The following is a 14605-nucleotide window of genomic DNA, read 5'->3' on the forward strand; positions in this document are numbered from 1 at the left end:
ATTTGTAGCATTTACATTTTGTGAAAAAGAAATCTATGTTTCTCTCCAGAATAGATTATCCCAGAGCAGAGAAGCATTAACAGCAATAAAATATAATTAATTAAATATATAAGCTTTGTTACCCACGAGTATTATTACATGATGATCAGAATGTCTAAACCTTTATAGCCTCTCTACTAGGTTTAATAATTAGTCTGAACTTCACGGGAACTGGCATTAAAGTGACTTTATTTTATTTTTCACTGTGGATTTATGTATTTCCTTTTATAATATATCACCAGAAGTAAAACTGCTCTATTTAAAAAAAAACTTCAACCTGTAACAGTCCTTCGTGGACTCAAGGACATGGAAAGAAAAGCCCAGTATTTGTTTTGAAATTCTGTTCAGGCTTTATAAGATCTGAGAAGTGTTTGTGTGCTACACGGTTCAGGGATATTAATTGGATTCAGCTGTGCTCCAAAATAATTAATTGGAGTGCCATTGCCAAACAAAAAAAAAAACATAATATGGCAACTGCCAATCTGTACATATACAAATAAAAATGCACCAAGAAAATCAATACAGGATTTAATTAAAATAACCTTATTGCTATTATTGCCAGAATTGTGAACTATACAATAGCAGTGTCTGGGGGTCTGGTGTACAGTAGTCCTGGTTTATTTCTGCACATACTGAAATACCAACTTTAGCAGCTGATTGTTCCCAACGAGGATTTCGATTCTTGTTTTTTATCTATAACAAACAATATACTTTAGAAAAAACTATTTCTAAATAGCTGAAAAAAATGTTTAAATTTGCAGATTTAATGCATTAAAGTGTAAAACATAAATCAAAACCATACTACTGACTTCTTGCTCTCTTCGACTCTCTGGGTCACTTCTGTAATCCAAGCTGTCTGTCACGGACTATGGAAGATTTTTTTTTTTTTACATGGTCCTTAACATAGCATCCTGTTATATTAAACGCCCATTAACTGAATTCAATAGAGAAGTCTCTTTCTTTTTATATCTACAGGTCAATAATTACTCAAGGTAATTTGCTTCTAAACTATTCTTACTGTATATCATTTTAAATAAGAGCCAGTTCTTTAAGGCATTAAAAAACAGTAATGTTGTTACATCTCCAGACTATTTAATTATGAAAAAATATCTGTCTTATGAAGTGGTTTTTCAAATGTACAGTGCATCTCAAAGCACTGTACTATACATAGAAATGTAGATAGTAAAATTAAGTTACAAAATGAAGTCTTAGAAGGCACAACACACACAGTAAAACACTAGAATTGAAGGCTGTCATTAGAGGTCATAACAGATAAAAAATCACAGAAATATAGGGAACCATTTAATGCTTATGGACAAAATCATTTTACGGGTATAGTAGAATAACAGCGTGATACTACATCTCTTGTTACTGGTGTACTTTCTTATTATTATTTATTAATACCCCTGCAGTTGATTTAATATTGATTACATTTGAATATTATATAAAAGCAGGAATCCTCTACCATTTCTTCCTCAGTTTGAAACCCTGAAAGTCGTTAAAATGGTGGTTTTGTTACAGAGGTCTGCAAATTGCAGCATTGACTGAGAACTTAGGTGCTCAACTGGCCTCTAAATTAGACCAGTTAGGCTATGTCTCAGAAGAGTAACAGATACAAAATACGATATTATTTTCACATGCAGCAAAGCCGGAACATGTTTAGTGCAAGATAACCACGACATCCCTAAGTGGACCCAAAATCTGGTACAATGAGACAGCACGCATGAAGGCTGCTCCTCTGGAAGCCACAACAAAACCTGTGTGTTTATTTTGAAGTTTAGTGAGCATGTAGACAGGGCTATTTTTTAGGGAAAGTAGGCAGGCGAGTCCTGTTTGTTCAGCAGAATAATCTATGCTCTGCTTCTACCTGAATTACTGTCCAGAGGAGAAGCCGAATGTAAATGTGCCTTTGCAGCACTGAGGAGATGACTGAAGAAGATGTGGGTCCAGTCCGTCTTGATGTACCCGACTGTGTGTACAGTCCTGCATGCTAGTGCGGACTTCACATCAGTGTAGGAGGCTGAAGAGTTCACCGCTTCTAAATGGATAGTCCTAACAGCTCAGATGTAGCAAGACTAAGAATTTAGTCTTTTTCTTTCTCTCATCTCTCTGAAGGGGACAGCATACATTTGTAACTGACTGGATGAGGGAGGGAGGGGAGGGTGAGTTCCAGGGTCAGCAGTTATAAAAGACGAAATCCTATTAACATTTTTGGAAAATAGGGACTTAATACCGCAAATGAGATTATTTCCTATAATAATATTTGAGATAATATAAATTCTAATTCTGTAGAATTACAATATAGAACTACTACTGAGGCTATTGTTCAGATTCTAAAATAGAAGTACAAGGCGTCCTGGTTAATATAACATTGAAATATATTAATGGTGTCCTTGGTTACATTGCATGCATGCAGGATATTACAAGCCAAGATGGGAAAAGTAAAACATTTCAACCATTTTTCTGGATCATGCATAAACAAATGAGGGTGTAACTATGCACTATTTTCCAGATATAAAAAAATATGTTTTTTTCAGGTGAGGCTCAAAAGTTAAGCTGGGGTCAAAGCTGACTGTGAAATTTTTATCTTTAAGCAAATATTATACTGAACACCATTAAATGCCAGGTTCACACAGTTCACGTTTACACAGTAGATGCTGTTATAATTGAGTTGTAATGAATTCAGTTGTGTCCAGAATTTAATATTGGAAATACAATTCATAAGCACAGAAACTTCAAACTGCAAGGAGATAGCAGTCAAATCATAAAATAGCTAAATACATAAAATAGTTTATAAACAAATTAAAAATAAAGTTTAAAAATGCAAACCCTGAATCCACCATAAAATATGAGATGGAGAACCAATGTTTGCCATATCACCATTCCACACAAACAGTATTTAAACAAATACAGTACATAAATGAAAAGGTGACAATTCCATCACCTGCTACTCACACGAACATGTCACTACATAGTATTTCACATTCTGTTTCTTCCTGTTTAGGTCAATATTGTGCCATACAGGACCTGGAGGAGCCATTCAATAAATATACGGAAATGAAATCGATCCCTTCTCCAACAAATCAAACTTGAGTTTTGTACACTAAGAAAGCCACTAAAAAATAAGTCACATTGGTGAAACAATCGTCGTATTCCCTCAGAAATAAAAAATTATCAGTTGAAATTATGTTGAGTCTTATAGAATCTTCTATTATCAGAGTTCGAAGTGTAGCCCAAGATGTATTTCAGCATTAGGATGATCTCTCCCGCTGCAGTTTTCATTGACTTTGAAGGCAATGTATTTGTTGCTTTTGGTTTTGACTATTCCACATTTACCTCCTGCCATGTGCAAGAATCTGAAAGCAGTATTCATTATTATTTCTTAATGAAAGAAAGTGAATATACTGTACCTGAACTGACATTACACTTCACTTACTGTATCATTTATCAAGTAATGCAGGATTTCCAACAACCGAAAAACACAGAAATATTGGTTTGCTCAGAAAATAGATCACCTGACCATTATTTATGACAGGGACTAATATGCTTGCATAATGATTAGTTTATTAGTTAAAGAAAGATCACGCAAAAAGACTAGAGAGCTCAGCTCAGCATCAGCTACTTGACTGAATACTCTCCTGGCTTTGCTGAATTTTCTATTTCTTAATTGTTAAAAATGAGCTTGGCACCAGGTAAAGCTATGTAAACGGAACAGGATATAACTATTAATAAGGTAATATAGTGGTTGATGTTGCAACCTATAGACATAAAATGGGTGTAAACATCTTACTGCATTATGAAATAATGAAGGTACGTTGGAAAGGTGGTATTAATGGGAGATTTCAACTTCCCACACATAAAGGGAATATTAATTAATTAACCTCAGAGGCTTAATAATTGATTCTTAACCCAGTTTGTAAAGGAACCTACCAAGATTTTTTATAATAACTAGGAGAGAATTAAGGGAGAAAACTAAATGTGATAGAACGATTGGAGTAAAAAAATATTTCATTAAAACCACTGGGGAATTCTAACCATAATTTGTTTTTTTTTAATATGTTGTTCTAAATCTAGAATTTAAAATTAGAGTTTACATTTGTTAAGAAAAGAAAACTATAAATGAATGAGACAGATCTTACAAACAGTGAACAGGGAACAGATCAATAAAGTCAACAGAAGATGGATTGCTGTAGTTTGATATCATAATGTGAAATGCTCAAAATAAATTAATTTTTTTATTTAATTTTAATTTAATCCCTAAAACAAACATGTCCAATATTGTTTGAGTGGTTTAATGCAGAAATTAAGAAAAATAAAATCAAAGAACACAAGTGCTCTACAAACAGTGTAAAAAAGCTTACATTTCAATACCAGAAAAGGATTACACTGTGCTACAGGTATAACAGAATAGTGGTACTATGACTTTACTGACAGTATTGAAGGAGCTTCATCAGTATTAAGTAATTTCAGTGTAGCTTACACTGAAGTATTCCAGTGACTAGAAGGGTTTATAACTAACAAATCTCAAGGGTCAGATGGTATTTTCCTAGTTGCATTTGAGGAAATGAGAGATGTTTTTCAACTGGGATATCTCAACTGTAACTAAGTGTGAGCTGTACCCTCAGATTTTTTAATTGCAAATGTGGCACCAATTCATAAAAAGGAGGACAAAAACATTGAACCAGAAGATAGTAGGCCAAAACAATAGTCTTAAATGTGTTATCGGTAAAGTTATTGCTGGAGTTAAACTAGAATATTTACAAAATAATAACAAAAGAGACAGTGAAAATGGATTTAGAAAAAAAACATTACTTTCAAGCTTTCCTGGAATAAGCAACAAGAGCTATAGGTAACATTAAAGCATCTGATGTTATATTTAGATTTTTAGAAAGCTTTTGATATGGTCCTTCATAAAAGGTTAATCAACAAATTAAAAGCTGTAGGAATCCTAAGTAATTTATGCATGTGGGCCAATGTAAGCAGTGATATACCACAGAGACATGTTTTAGGTCTTTTGCTCTTACTGATCTCTATTAATGATTTAGATTCTGATATTGTTAGCAAACTAGTTCAATCTTAAAGTGAGAGGAAAACAAGGAGACTGAAGAGCAGAGAAGCAGTGGCAAGGCAAATTAAGTCTAACACGAACTAGCGGAAAGTGATCTACACAGGAAGTAACAACATACACTATACAAATCATATTCTTAGCTGCAGAAAGCTATACATACAAATAAAATGTTTATATTGATTTGTTTAAAGCCACTTTTGAATTTTACTATCTTGTTTGGCTACCAAAAGGATAACAGCCATATCTTTCCAGTTTCCTGCTCAGGATAATTAAGTACAATAGCTCTGTAATAGAAAATGGTTTGGTGCAACATATACTTACAGTACACTCTATAGTAAGAGTGCATTTCTGTGTGTGATAATAATATATGTTTTTTATATAACTGGCCAGGTTTCTTTTTGGCTGGAAAAGTGAAAATTGTGGTGTAGTTCTTTTTCAAAGACCTTTTTAAATCATTAAAACTCCACAAAAAAAAACCTTCAAGTGCATCCCTAAGGGTGAATGCATTAATTAGCAGAGGCTTAAGAGCTGCAATCATTGACCTTAATGAACCATTTCTTTATTTCATTTAGCTTTTTGGCATATTACCTTTAAGACATTACTCATTGCAATATATACTGAAATTAAGTAGTCAGAATCTCATGCAAAGATATGTGTTGATACTAATTGGCAGATAATTCTCAGTGTTAAATATTGAAGTGCATAAGGCTTACTTACTGCGATCAACCCTGAGGCCTGTTCGAGAAGGATACCACTGGGGACCTGCTTAAAACAGAAGGCAGCATCAGCAACAGAGCCCTGCCGCTTTTCTAATCACTTCTGTTAACATTCAAAAATATTTCCACAATGTGATGCTATGGTATTACTATACACAATATGCATTTGCAGTATAAGGAAAGTTATGCACGTAGAGTACATGTAAGCTACAGTATATGGAGAAAAATGAAACAATGGACTTGTAAAGTAAAGTAAAATGCTGTCTGCATACATTTGGAAAGAAGCCCTGTGTATTCATAAACAACCCTGGGAAACCTGTAAATTGTACTTTATTGTGTGCCTCTTTTGTAGTGTACAGAAATGCATACTGTGACTTGGAGCAGGTAACTGCATTGTACAGATGAGGTGTTGTGGCTGTTTGTATGAGGCTAATTGAGCAGCAATGAGTTTGTCTCTTCCAATTCAATCACCTGGGGCTTCTAGCATATAATGAGAGCTTTTAATTTTTGGGGGAGAGGGGATTATTCAAATGTGTGGAAGAGGCTGTTTAAACAAAACCTTCTTCTGAAGAGTCCATTAAACTGATGCACACATAAGAAGCAAATACAGTATATTTGTAAAACACATTAGATTTGTTTTACAAAGGTGTAGGCAAAAAAAAAGTATGGCAACACTTCATTGAGTAAGAAAAAGTCCAATGAATATATTCATGAAGATGAGAAGACTATTTCTTAAATATCCATTTAAATTTCTCCTACTTTGACATTTCTGAAGCATTATAGTCTAGCTTGGCATACTTAGCTTTAGTCTTTCAGGATTACATAGTCTGGTTTTTATTTCACCTGATATCTTTCTTTAACAATGGAAGTAATTATACACTTTGTTGAGTCAGTTCAACACTTTTCTCATGTCAGAAAGCAGATAATTTAAATACACCTATAAAAATACTTGGACTAAAGTCTTCAATGATACAGAAATTCTTTAATACAGAAACATGATAGTGACTAAACTGATCAGAAAACCATGTGTCACACTGTAGTTTTATTGGTGACTTTAATGTGCAACAAATGATATAAATATGGATTGGTGTCCCATCCAGGGTGTATCCTGCCTTGTGACCAATGCTTTCCAGGATAGGCTCCAGGCCATGACTCCAGATTAGTTCAGCGTTTATTGAAAGTGATATGAGGTGATGATTAAAATAGTAAGTTAATAACAGCAATGGTGAAATATGGTCAGAAATCTTATTGTTTGTGTGGTCTTAACAGAAGACTTAGAGTTGTGGACTAATATAAATTTTTACTTCATCATGTCATTCAATCTGGTAAAAATACACCAAACTTTGATATTCAAAGAACATTATAACAATTTAAGAATGTGTGTGGAATTTTAAGAAATGTTTAATTCTTGTACAAATGACTGCAAATACACATCTTCTCAGTAAAAAATACTTTTTTTTTAATTTGAGCCAGTAGTCTTGCTAAACCTTTATACAGTGGCTTGTAAAAGCGTTCACCTTCCATTAGTCTCCCCTTGATTTCAATGCCTTTTTAAAAAGTTTTTGAATCAAAACAGAAATACACAAACTGAACACTTTTATGAGTGAAAGTCGTTAAATGTCATGAATGTCAGTAAAAACGACGAAGAAAAATTAAAAGCTAAAATATAACAATTTACAGATTCACCTCCTTTTGTCATGCCTGCGCTGGGAACGGCTCGAGTCCTGCCGTTGCTAGTGGCAACCAGAACATTCGCACACTGATACTACCGGCCACAATCCACACACGAACTACTTGGTTTACCAATCAAGCCTAATGCACCCAGGCAGTCAATCCACTGGGCAATCATCCCATTAAGCAAGATATTTAAGGCAGTACTGTCATATTTATCTTAAAAAAGATGTTGGATTTTTTTTTAAATGTAATGTTGGAAAAAACAGGAAACTGGTTAGGGATGTCACTGAGAGGTCAACAGTAACTTTCAGAGAACCACAGTGTTCGATAGGTGAATTGGGATAAAATGTTCATGTGTCAATATCCCAGTCACTCTACACAGCTGGCTTGTCTGCCAGAGTGACAAGAAGGAAGTCATTACTTAAGAAATCTAAGAAAGCTGTGACAGACCCTAACCTCAAGCAGGGTAGTCCCAGGGGTCTGTAATACAGGACAAAAAGACATGATGGCCAAGAGAAGTACAGTCCAAGAAGCTGTACGGTTTGCCTTTTAAACCTGACCAGCACCGTGCATACTGGTAAAAATGCCGAAAACAAAACTTCTTATTACACCCATGTGAAAATGGGCATTTCTAAACTCTCACCAAAGAACCAACAATGAGGTCAGTGACCTCTGTTCTGGGTATTTCCAAGAAAAGTAGAGGCTCTACAGTGGCAAAAAAAAACTGCCACCCCCTCTGATCCCAGAAGTATGATGGCTGCAGACATGTGGCCAAAGGTTTTCGTGTTCAGACTAGCCAACATTATTGTACTAAATGTAAAGCCTTACATCTGACAGTCCCAACACAGTGCAGTTAATATCTTCCTTATTGTCAAGCATGGTGGTGGCTGCATTATGTTATGGGGCAGCTTTTTATCAGGAAGCCAGGGAAGCTTATCAGGATTGAACAGGAAATGGAATAGAGCGAATAACGGGCAAATGTTAGAGGGAAACCTGCTTCAGTCTGCTAAAGACCTAAAACTAGGACAAGAATTCGACTTTCAGCATGACAATGATGCAAAGTACAATACCTAATGTATAATGGTGGATCAGAACAAAAAGTAAAGTGAAGATTTTTGAGTGACCTACATTAAATGCGATAAAAAAGAACTGTGACAAGATGTCCATTAACAATCTATGACCAGATTGACAGAGTTTGAGAAAGTTTGCAAAGAAAAATATAGATGAACCTTGCACCACCTTGGCATGCAAAGTAGAGTTTAGTAGAGGCTTATAAAAAAAGACTTGTGGTTGTACAGTACAGTAATTGCTGTCAAAAGTGCTGAAATACTGAAACTAAGGGGGTGAAAATGCAATATAGTGAATCTGCATATTGTTTCTGCTTTTGCTAACATCTAATTCTTTAACCCCTAAAAATGTTCAGTGAGCATTGAAGTTCTGATTAAAATTGTGTGAATACTTGTGCAAGACACTGTACAGGTATAGAATAAGATAGAACAAATGTTATAATATATACTGTATACTGTATATAAGAACAAATATAATAAGAACAAATGTTAATGCTCAGCATTTAATATTTCATAATGTATCTAATTATAAATTCCCCACCTGTGTGAGAACAAGGATATACTAAGAGGGATGTTTTCTTTCATATTGTTCATAAATTAATTTAAAAGAGTTCTTCAACACTGTGTGACAATGATCAATGACAGTATTAAAAATAGCATTAAAAAAGAAACACCTTACTTGGTTCAGATCTTACAAGTCTCTATTTCAGGCCTCATTTAAGACCAGCATGGCTTGCAGGTTATCAAATGTAATTCACCTCGGGAGGCATTCACTCACTGACATTTAGAAAGGGCGTTTGAGCAGCAGTCCTGACATAAAACCAAGGTTTTCTAGGATCGAAGAGCAGCCTCCTAGAAAGCTAGTCAATGGTGAGGTTTGCATGTTCAACTTGGATTAAGAGTTTTTCATGCTGTTTTTGCACATCAACAGCACAAAATTGACAGGTCGGGGGATCAGACCAAATAAAGGCATTTGCATGGTGAATCTTGATTTCCAAGCAGGGGAACAAATGTGCATATGCCATTTAACACAACATGACTGGCAGCTGAGGAAAGAGCTTGCTATGAATTTTTCATGTAAAATTTTGGAGACATTTGTTTTCCTAGGTGTGTTTTACAGTGAAATCTGTCATACACTTGGCATAGATGTCTGCTTCCACTTTGAAGGGAAATTCCTGAACTACAAAAATATAGTACTATATTTTAGAAAATATAGTTTGTTTTTTAATTAGTAGACAGTAATACTGATAAAACAGTACATAATTGCCTTAATTTATAAGCAAATTGTTTCACACTTCATTTTCAATTAAACAACCAGTCTTGCTGATTGAGCACATTATGCCTAGATAAGGTTAGAAAAAAAATAAAACTGTTTCAAAACTAGGAATATACAGTAGACCCCTTGTAGCTATGACTGCATTGAATTGATGTTGCAAGGACCAACTGAGAGTTCAAATCTGTCTTTGTACAATAGCATTCATGTTATTTAATCCTACTCAAACTCCACTGGGGATTGGGAATGACTTCGAAGAGCAAAAAGTCTTAATCAGGCTGTCTAAGCTGTGCTTCATGAGAACCATCAGAGAAAAGCACATTCGCCTTTTGAAAAAATGATGACTGAATATGTGTTGATTTGCCCATTGAGCTTGAATGTGGGCTATGCTATGAAACAGTTGTAGCACAAGTTGACAAGAGTGGATTCTCCATATATATACTCTAATCTTAAAATATTCAGAGCATCCCTGCGGCTAACTGAACACTCTGGAAGATGTCACATTTTGAAGAATTGGGTCAGGGCAATTGAGTCATGACAAGTCACATGTAGGGAAGCAATCATTTTCTGAGATTATAAACAGTCATTCTATGCACATTGAAGATTCTTGTAAAGGGTTTGAGGGTGTACTAAAATGTTAGCTTCCAACAGCTACGATATTGCAACGACTAAACAGTAAACTTAAAACTGCTTTCCATCTTGTGTGTGTATAAAAAAGAGCAAAATTAACCCCAAAGCTCAGCTGACTGAATTTTTAAAATTGTACTTGATTTCTGACCTCTGAAAATCCTTCAACAACCACATACAGAACACGTTTATACAATGAGCTTTTTTTAAATGTTGTGTTCCTTGTCCCTATTTCATTTCCTAGATCATCCCATCATGATTATACGTTTGCTTCCAGGTTTTAAAGCTTTCCTTACTGGAATTCTTCATTTTTTAAACATCCCGGTTGATGTTTTCAGTACTGAAAAATTCTCATTTTATTGCTATACCGGATAAAGCACAACAGTTTAACCCAATCAAAAGAGATAATACACAGAGTGACATCTTCAAGATCTTTTGAAAATGTTCTTATTCTCTTACTCATCAGTATTGCATTTGTATTATGTCTCTCAATGTTCATATAATCCTCCATCTGAAGGTTTTATAAACTTGTAAATGTATGAGTAATCCAATTTTTCCACCCAGTAGCACTATGCTGATAATTTGAATTCTTATTACTGTTTGAAATGAACATTTCTACTGGCATTTTGACGTTAGAGGCACGCCACGAAAGGAGACAATTACCCCTTAGTGTGAATGCTTTCATAAATCTGTCCCATTTCTTTACCTTTGCTGATTTTTATCCTAGCAATGCATGATGAAATTAACTGATGTTTTCATGAGGCTTTGTGTTTCCATAGAAACCTTGGATGCAGCCTTTAACTTTGTCATAGAAAACTTATTATAAATGTTCAGTATTCAGCAGTCCCCAGTAAGCAATATGTCAGTATCCTCACCCACCTCATCAATGCTGATAATTAGCACTTCAAAAAATCTGAGTTTTGGCAGGATGCAAATATAATTAGAAATGCTGTCTTGAACAAAGCTCTTCAGCTAAGGTAGATGGTTTTTAAGTATGACGTATATTAACATTAAGCAATACCTCATCTACATTATTTTGAGCTTGAAAATGAAATAAATACCATTACTAAATTGTAAACAAGTAATAATTTCATGTCTGTGGCTCCATGTATTCATTAAACAAAACTAAATATATTTAGTTTTTATCATATTACATTTAGCATCAATATGTAATGCTGAGTTCGTATATCAATTTAACATTTTCACCACAAAGTGTAAAGACTTTAAAAATGTCACTTACCTATGTGATAACAATCTCCCAGTTTAGGAATTCAAATTGTTGTTAAAAGACTGTCTCCATTATTTAATCTCAAAGGCCTCATTAAATGGAAGGCTTTGTATGTACAATGTTTTACTGCTCCCTAGTGGTCACATAACAGAAAAAAACCTTTATTTTTTTTAAAAAATGTTTTTTAATAGATTTCAAACAAAATACAAATAATATAAAATAAAGGAGTGTCCAAAAAAATTGAAATAAACCAATAAGGAATATTTTAACTTTTTTATTCAGCTTTACTAAATGCACAGCTGGTTTGTGAGACTATGGATAGTTTAATCTAGATTTCTTAAAAACTGTGTGACATCCAGCTCTACGTTCATACGTAGTTTACAGAAATGCAGTTATACTATTTGAGAAAATTTTTAAAGTGTTTTAAGTAAATAAAACATTTTTATACCTAGATCTTAAACCATAGATTTCTTTAAACTGAGAGGTGGCAGGTAAGACTTCCAACTGGTAAACTGATGCACGTGGAGGAAAAAAATGGTTCACACCTTACTTTTACACAGTTCATTCCATAAACATAAATCAGAAAACTAATTAAATAACATTTCCTGGTGTCAGATGCTCATAATACAAAACACTTGCCAAAGGGCTTTAAGTACTTTAAAAATTGGCTGTGATTTCTCAGTCTATGCTGCAAGAACAGAAACTGCAAAAAATACTATTATTGCAATAGTTTTAAAGTATAAATGATTTCCTTTCACAAAACTCCCAGCAGCACTTTTTTTTAACACAATGCTGTGTTCTTTGAAAGGTAATACTTACATGCTTTGTGAAACCTATATTTAAGATCAAGAACTGTTGAGGATGAATGCACCTGCAAAAAAAAAAAATATGATTGGCCCACAATGTACATAGAATTCTTTAAAATCATGCTGGAATGATTTACAGCTGTCAAGGCTGTCCTAATTTCATCTTCAGTGACACATGCAGCTATCTGAACTTCTGCTTAAGGCAACAACAGCGAACGATTGGTACCTTCCTACCCCACTCAAGCTGTCATGCTATGTATCTGAAGTTTGTCATTCATTAGGCACACAGATCTCTTCTTTGATGTTAAGTTTCACTTCAAAAACTTTTGTTGAATGTATGTGCTGTCTCCCCCTTAACTTTAAACTACACCTCGACACAAAGGGCGGCGGGGGAAGATTATTAAACAGTGGGCTTTTTTTGCAGTCCACCTTTTTGACACCCATTGCATAGACAGAGCCATTGTTACCAAGCCACTAAATCTAAAACAGAGTGAGTCATGTCGCCCAATAATATTGAAGAGGCTTCACAAACCCAAGATGATGAAGAGGCAAATTTAATTCAGTTTGTGGATTCCCAAGATTTGGCCAGCGATTAAACCTGGTACCAGTTTTCTTCCAGAGTGGTTTTACACAGTGTTGGTCATGCACATACTCTGATTAATTTCCTTATTAGATTTTTCTTTTAGCTGTAGAATGTAGCTTCATTAAATTGTAGTGAGATTGCAGAAATTAAGTAGTCTTATCCCCATTACCGAATGGACTTATATAGCTGAGCTTAGTCTGTTATTTATTCATGAATCAAACTCAATGCTTCAGATCTCTTTTTCTCCTCGTGCCCTGTATCCTAGGTGGTATGTTGTGATGCTGTTACACTATTATCATTCTGTTGCAATCCAAGGCATGAATTTATACCCTAAAAATAGTTTACGATTCACAGAGAGACACTCTACTTCATAGGTCACTGATCAGACAGATTATTTACCTAATGGAAGTGATTTTTTTTCTATAAACCTACTTCTCCTTTTCCTTAAAATTACTCTAATAATCTGGGATTGGATCAATCAAAGAATCAAGTTTAAATGTATGTTAATTTGTCTGACAGACACACACACTTACTTAATCCATTAGGTTTTCTTTAAAGTCAAACCATACCTAATGCAGCTGTGATTATCAGATTAATATGAATGATAGGAAAAATGGGTGTTTTACTGTATATTTGGTTAATTCCATGAATGTTAGAACACACATATACTTCAACTATACTATAACACACATTAACTTTAAGCAAAAAAGTCAGAGTGTAAAAATCAGTATCATTAGCATAATCCTTTGAGGCAACAATTGTTTGAAGTCTGCAGTCCAATCAGCTAGTCAAACATTTGTGTAAGTATTGAAATGCTTTGTTACAGCCATGTTCTTGCCTGTTCTTGGGGTGTTCTGCTTGAATTTCTTTTTTCAGCATGTAAAATCACTTTTTCTCTCCTGATGAAACCCCTAGTTGCATTTGGCATACTGTATGTATGGTATACTTTGGGTATTTGTCATGCTGCATGGTGAGGCACCACCCAATAAATACTTTAGAATTCACTCTGCTCTTACAATCATTAAATCATTAGTTACATAATTTATGAGTCATGGCCCTAGATGGCCAAACATGCCCAGGCCATGATATTCCCACAAGCACGTTTCACAGATTACATGTTCTTCAGAGAATCTACAGTTCATGTTCTTTCCATAATCTAACCATTCCAGAGCTTTGATAAAGGTTTATCTTGGTCTCATCTGGTCATAAAACCTTGTTCTAAAACTCTCTGTATTCATCTTTGTACTTCTGAGCAAATTCTTTTTCTGTTCTTGATGTCAATCTTGAGGTCTAGCCCTTTTAGTCTTTCTGCAGTCTCAGTTTTACAGTATACACCCCCCCCCTCCGTACAAAGGAGGGTTGTTTTTGATTTCACTGACACTTATTTTAGAGTTTTCCTTGGCAGCTGTGATTATTTTTTCCTGTCATCAACTGCAGATGTTTTTCTTGGCTGATTCAGACTTGGATGATTAGTAATTATACTTTTGGTATCCTTAGTTCTCAAGTATATTCCAAAATGATTTC

General features: G+C 34.5%; 1 protein-coding gene across 5 annotated transcripts in view; it reads right to left on the bottom strand.

Annotated features, from left to right (window-relative positions):
• Positions 1-14605, bottom strand: part of LOC148677641 (trans-2,3-enoyl-CoA reductase-like) — a 50958-nt gene that overhangs the window by 23416 nt on the left and 12937 nt on the right. For 2 of the 5 annotated variants that reach the window (XM_088614292.1, XM_088614028.1), the window contains exons 2-3: positions 12512-12563; positions 5825-5872 (exon numbers count right to left, since the gene is read on the bottom strand). In XM_088614292.1, the coding sequence (XP_088470418.1) occupies positions 5825-5872; positions 12512-12563 (100 nt within the window). The remainder of the gene's footprint in view (positions 1-5824; positions 5873-12511; positions 12564-14605) is intronic. The other 3 variants (XM_088614375.1, XM_088614119.1, XM_088614204.1) reach the window with 2 other exon arrangements.

Source organism: Lepisosteus platostomus, chromosome 1 (assembly GCF_059453375.1).
Source record: "Lepisosteus platostomus isolate fLepPlt1 chromosome 1, fLepPlt1.hap1, whole genome shotgun sequence".
Lineage (NCBI taxonomy): Eukaryota > Metazoa > Chordata > Actinopteri > Semionotiformes > Lepisosteidae > Lepisosteus > Lepisosteus platostomus.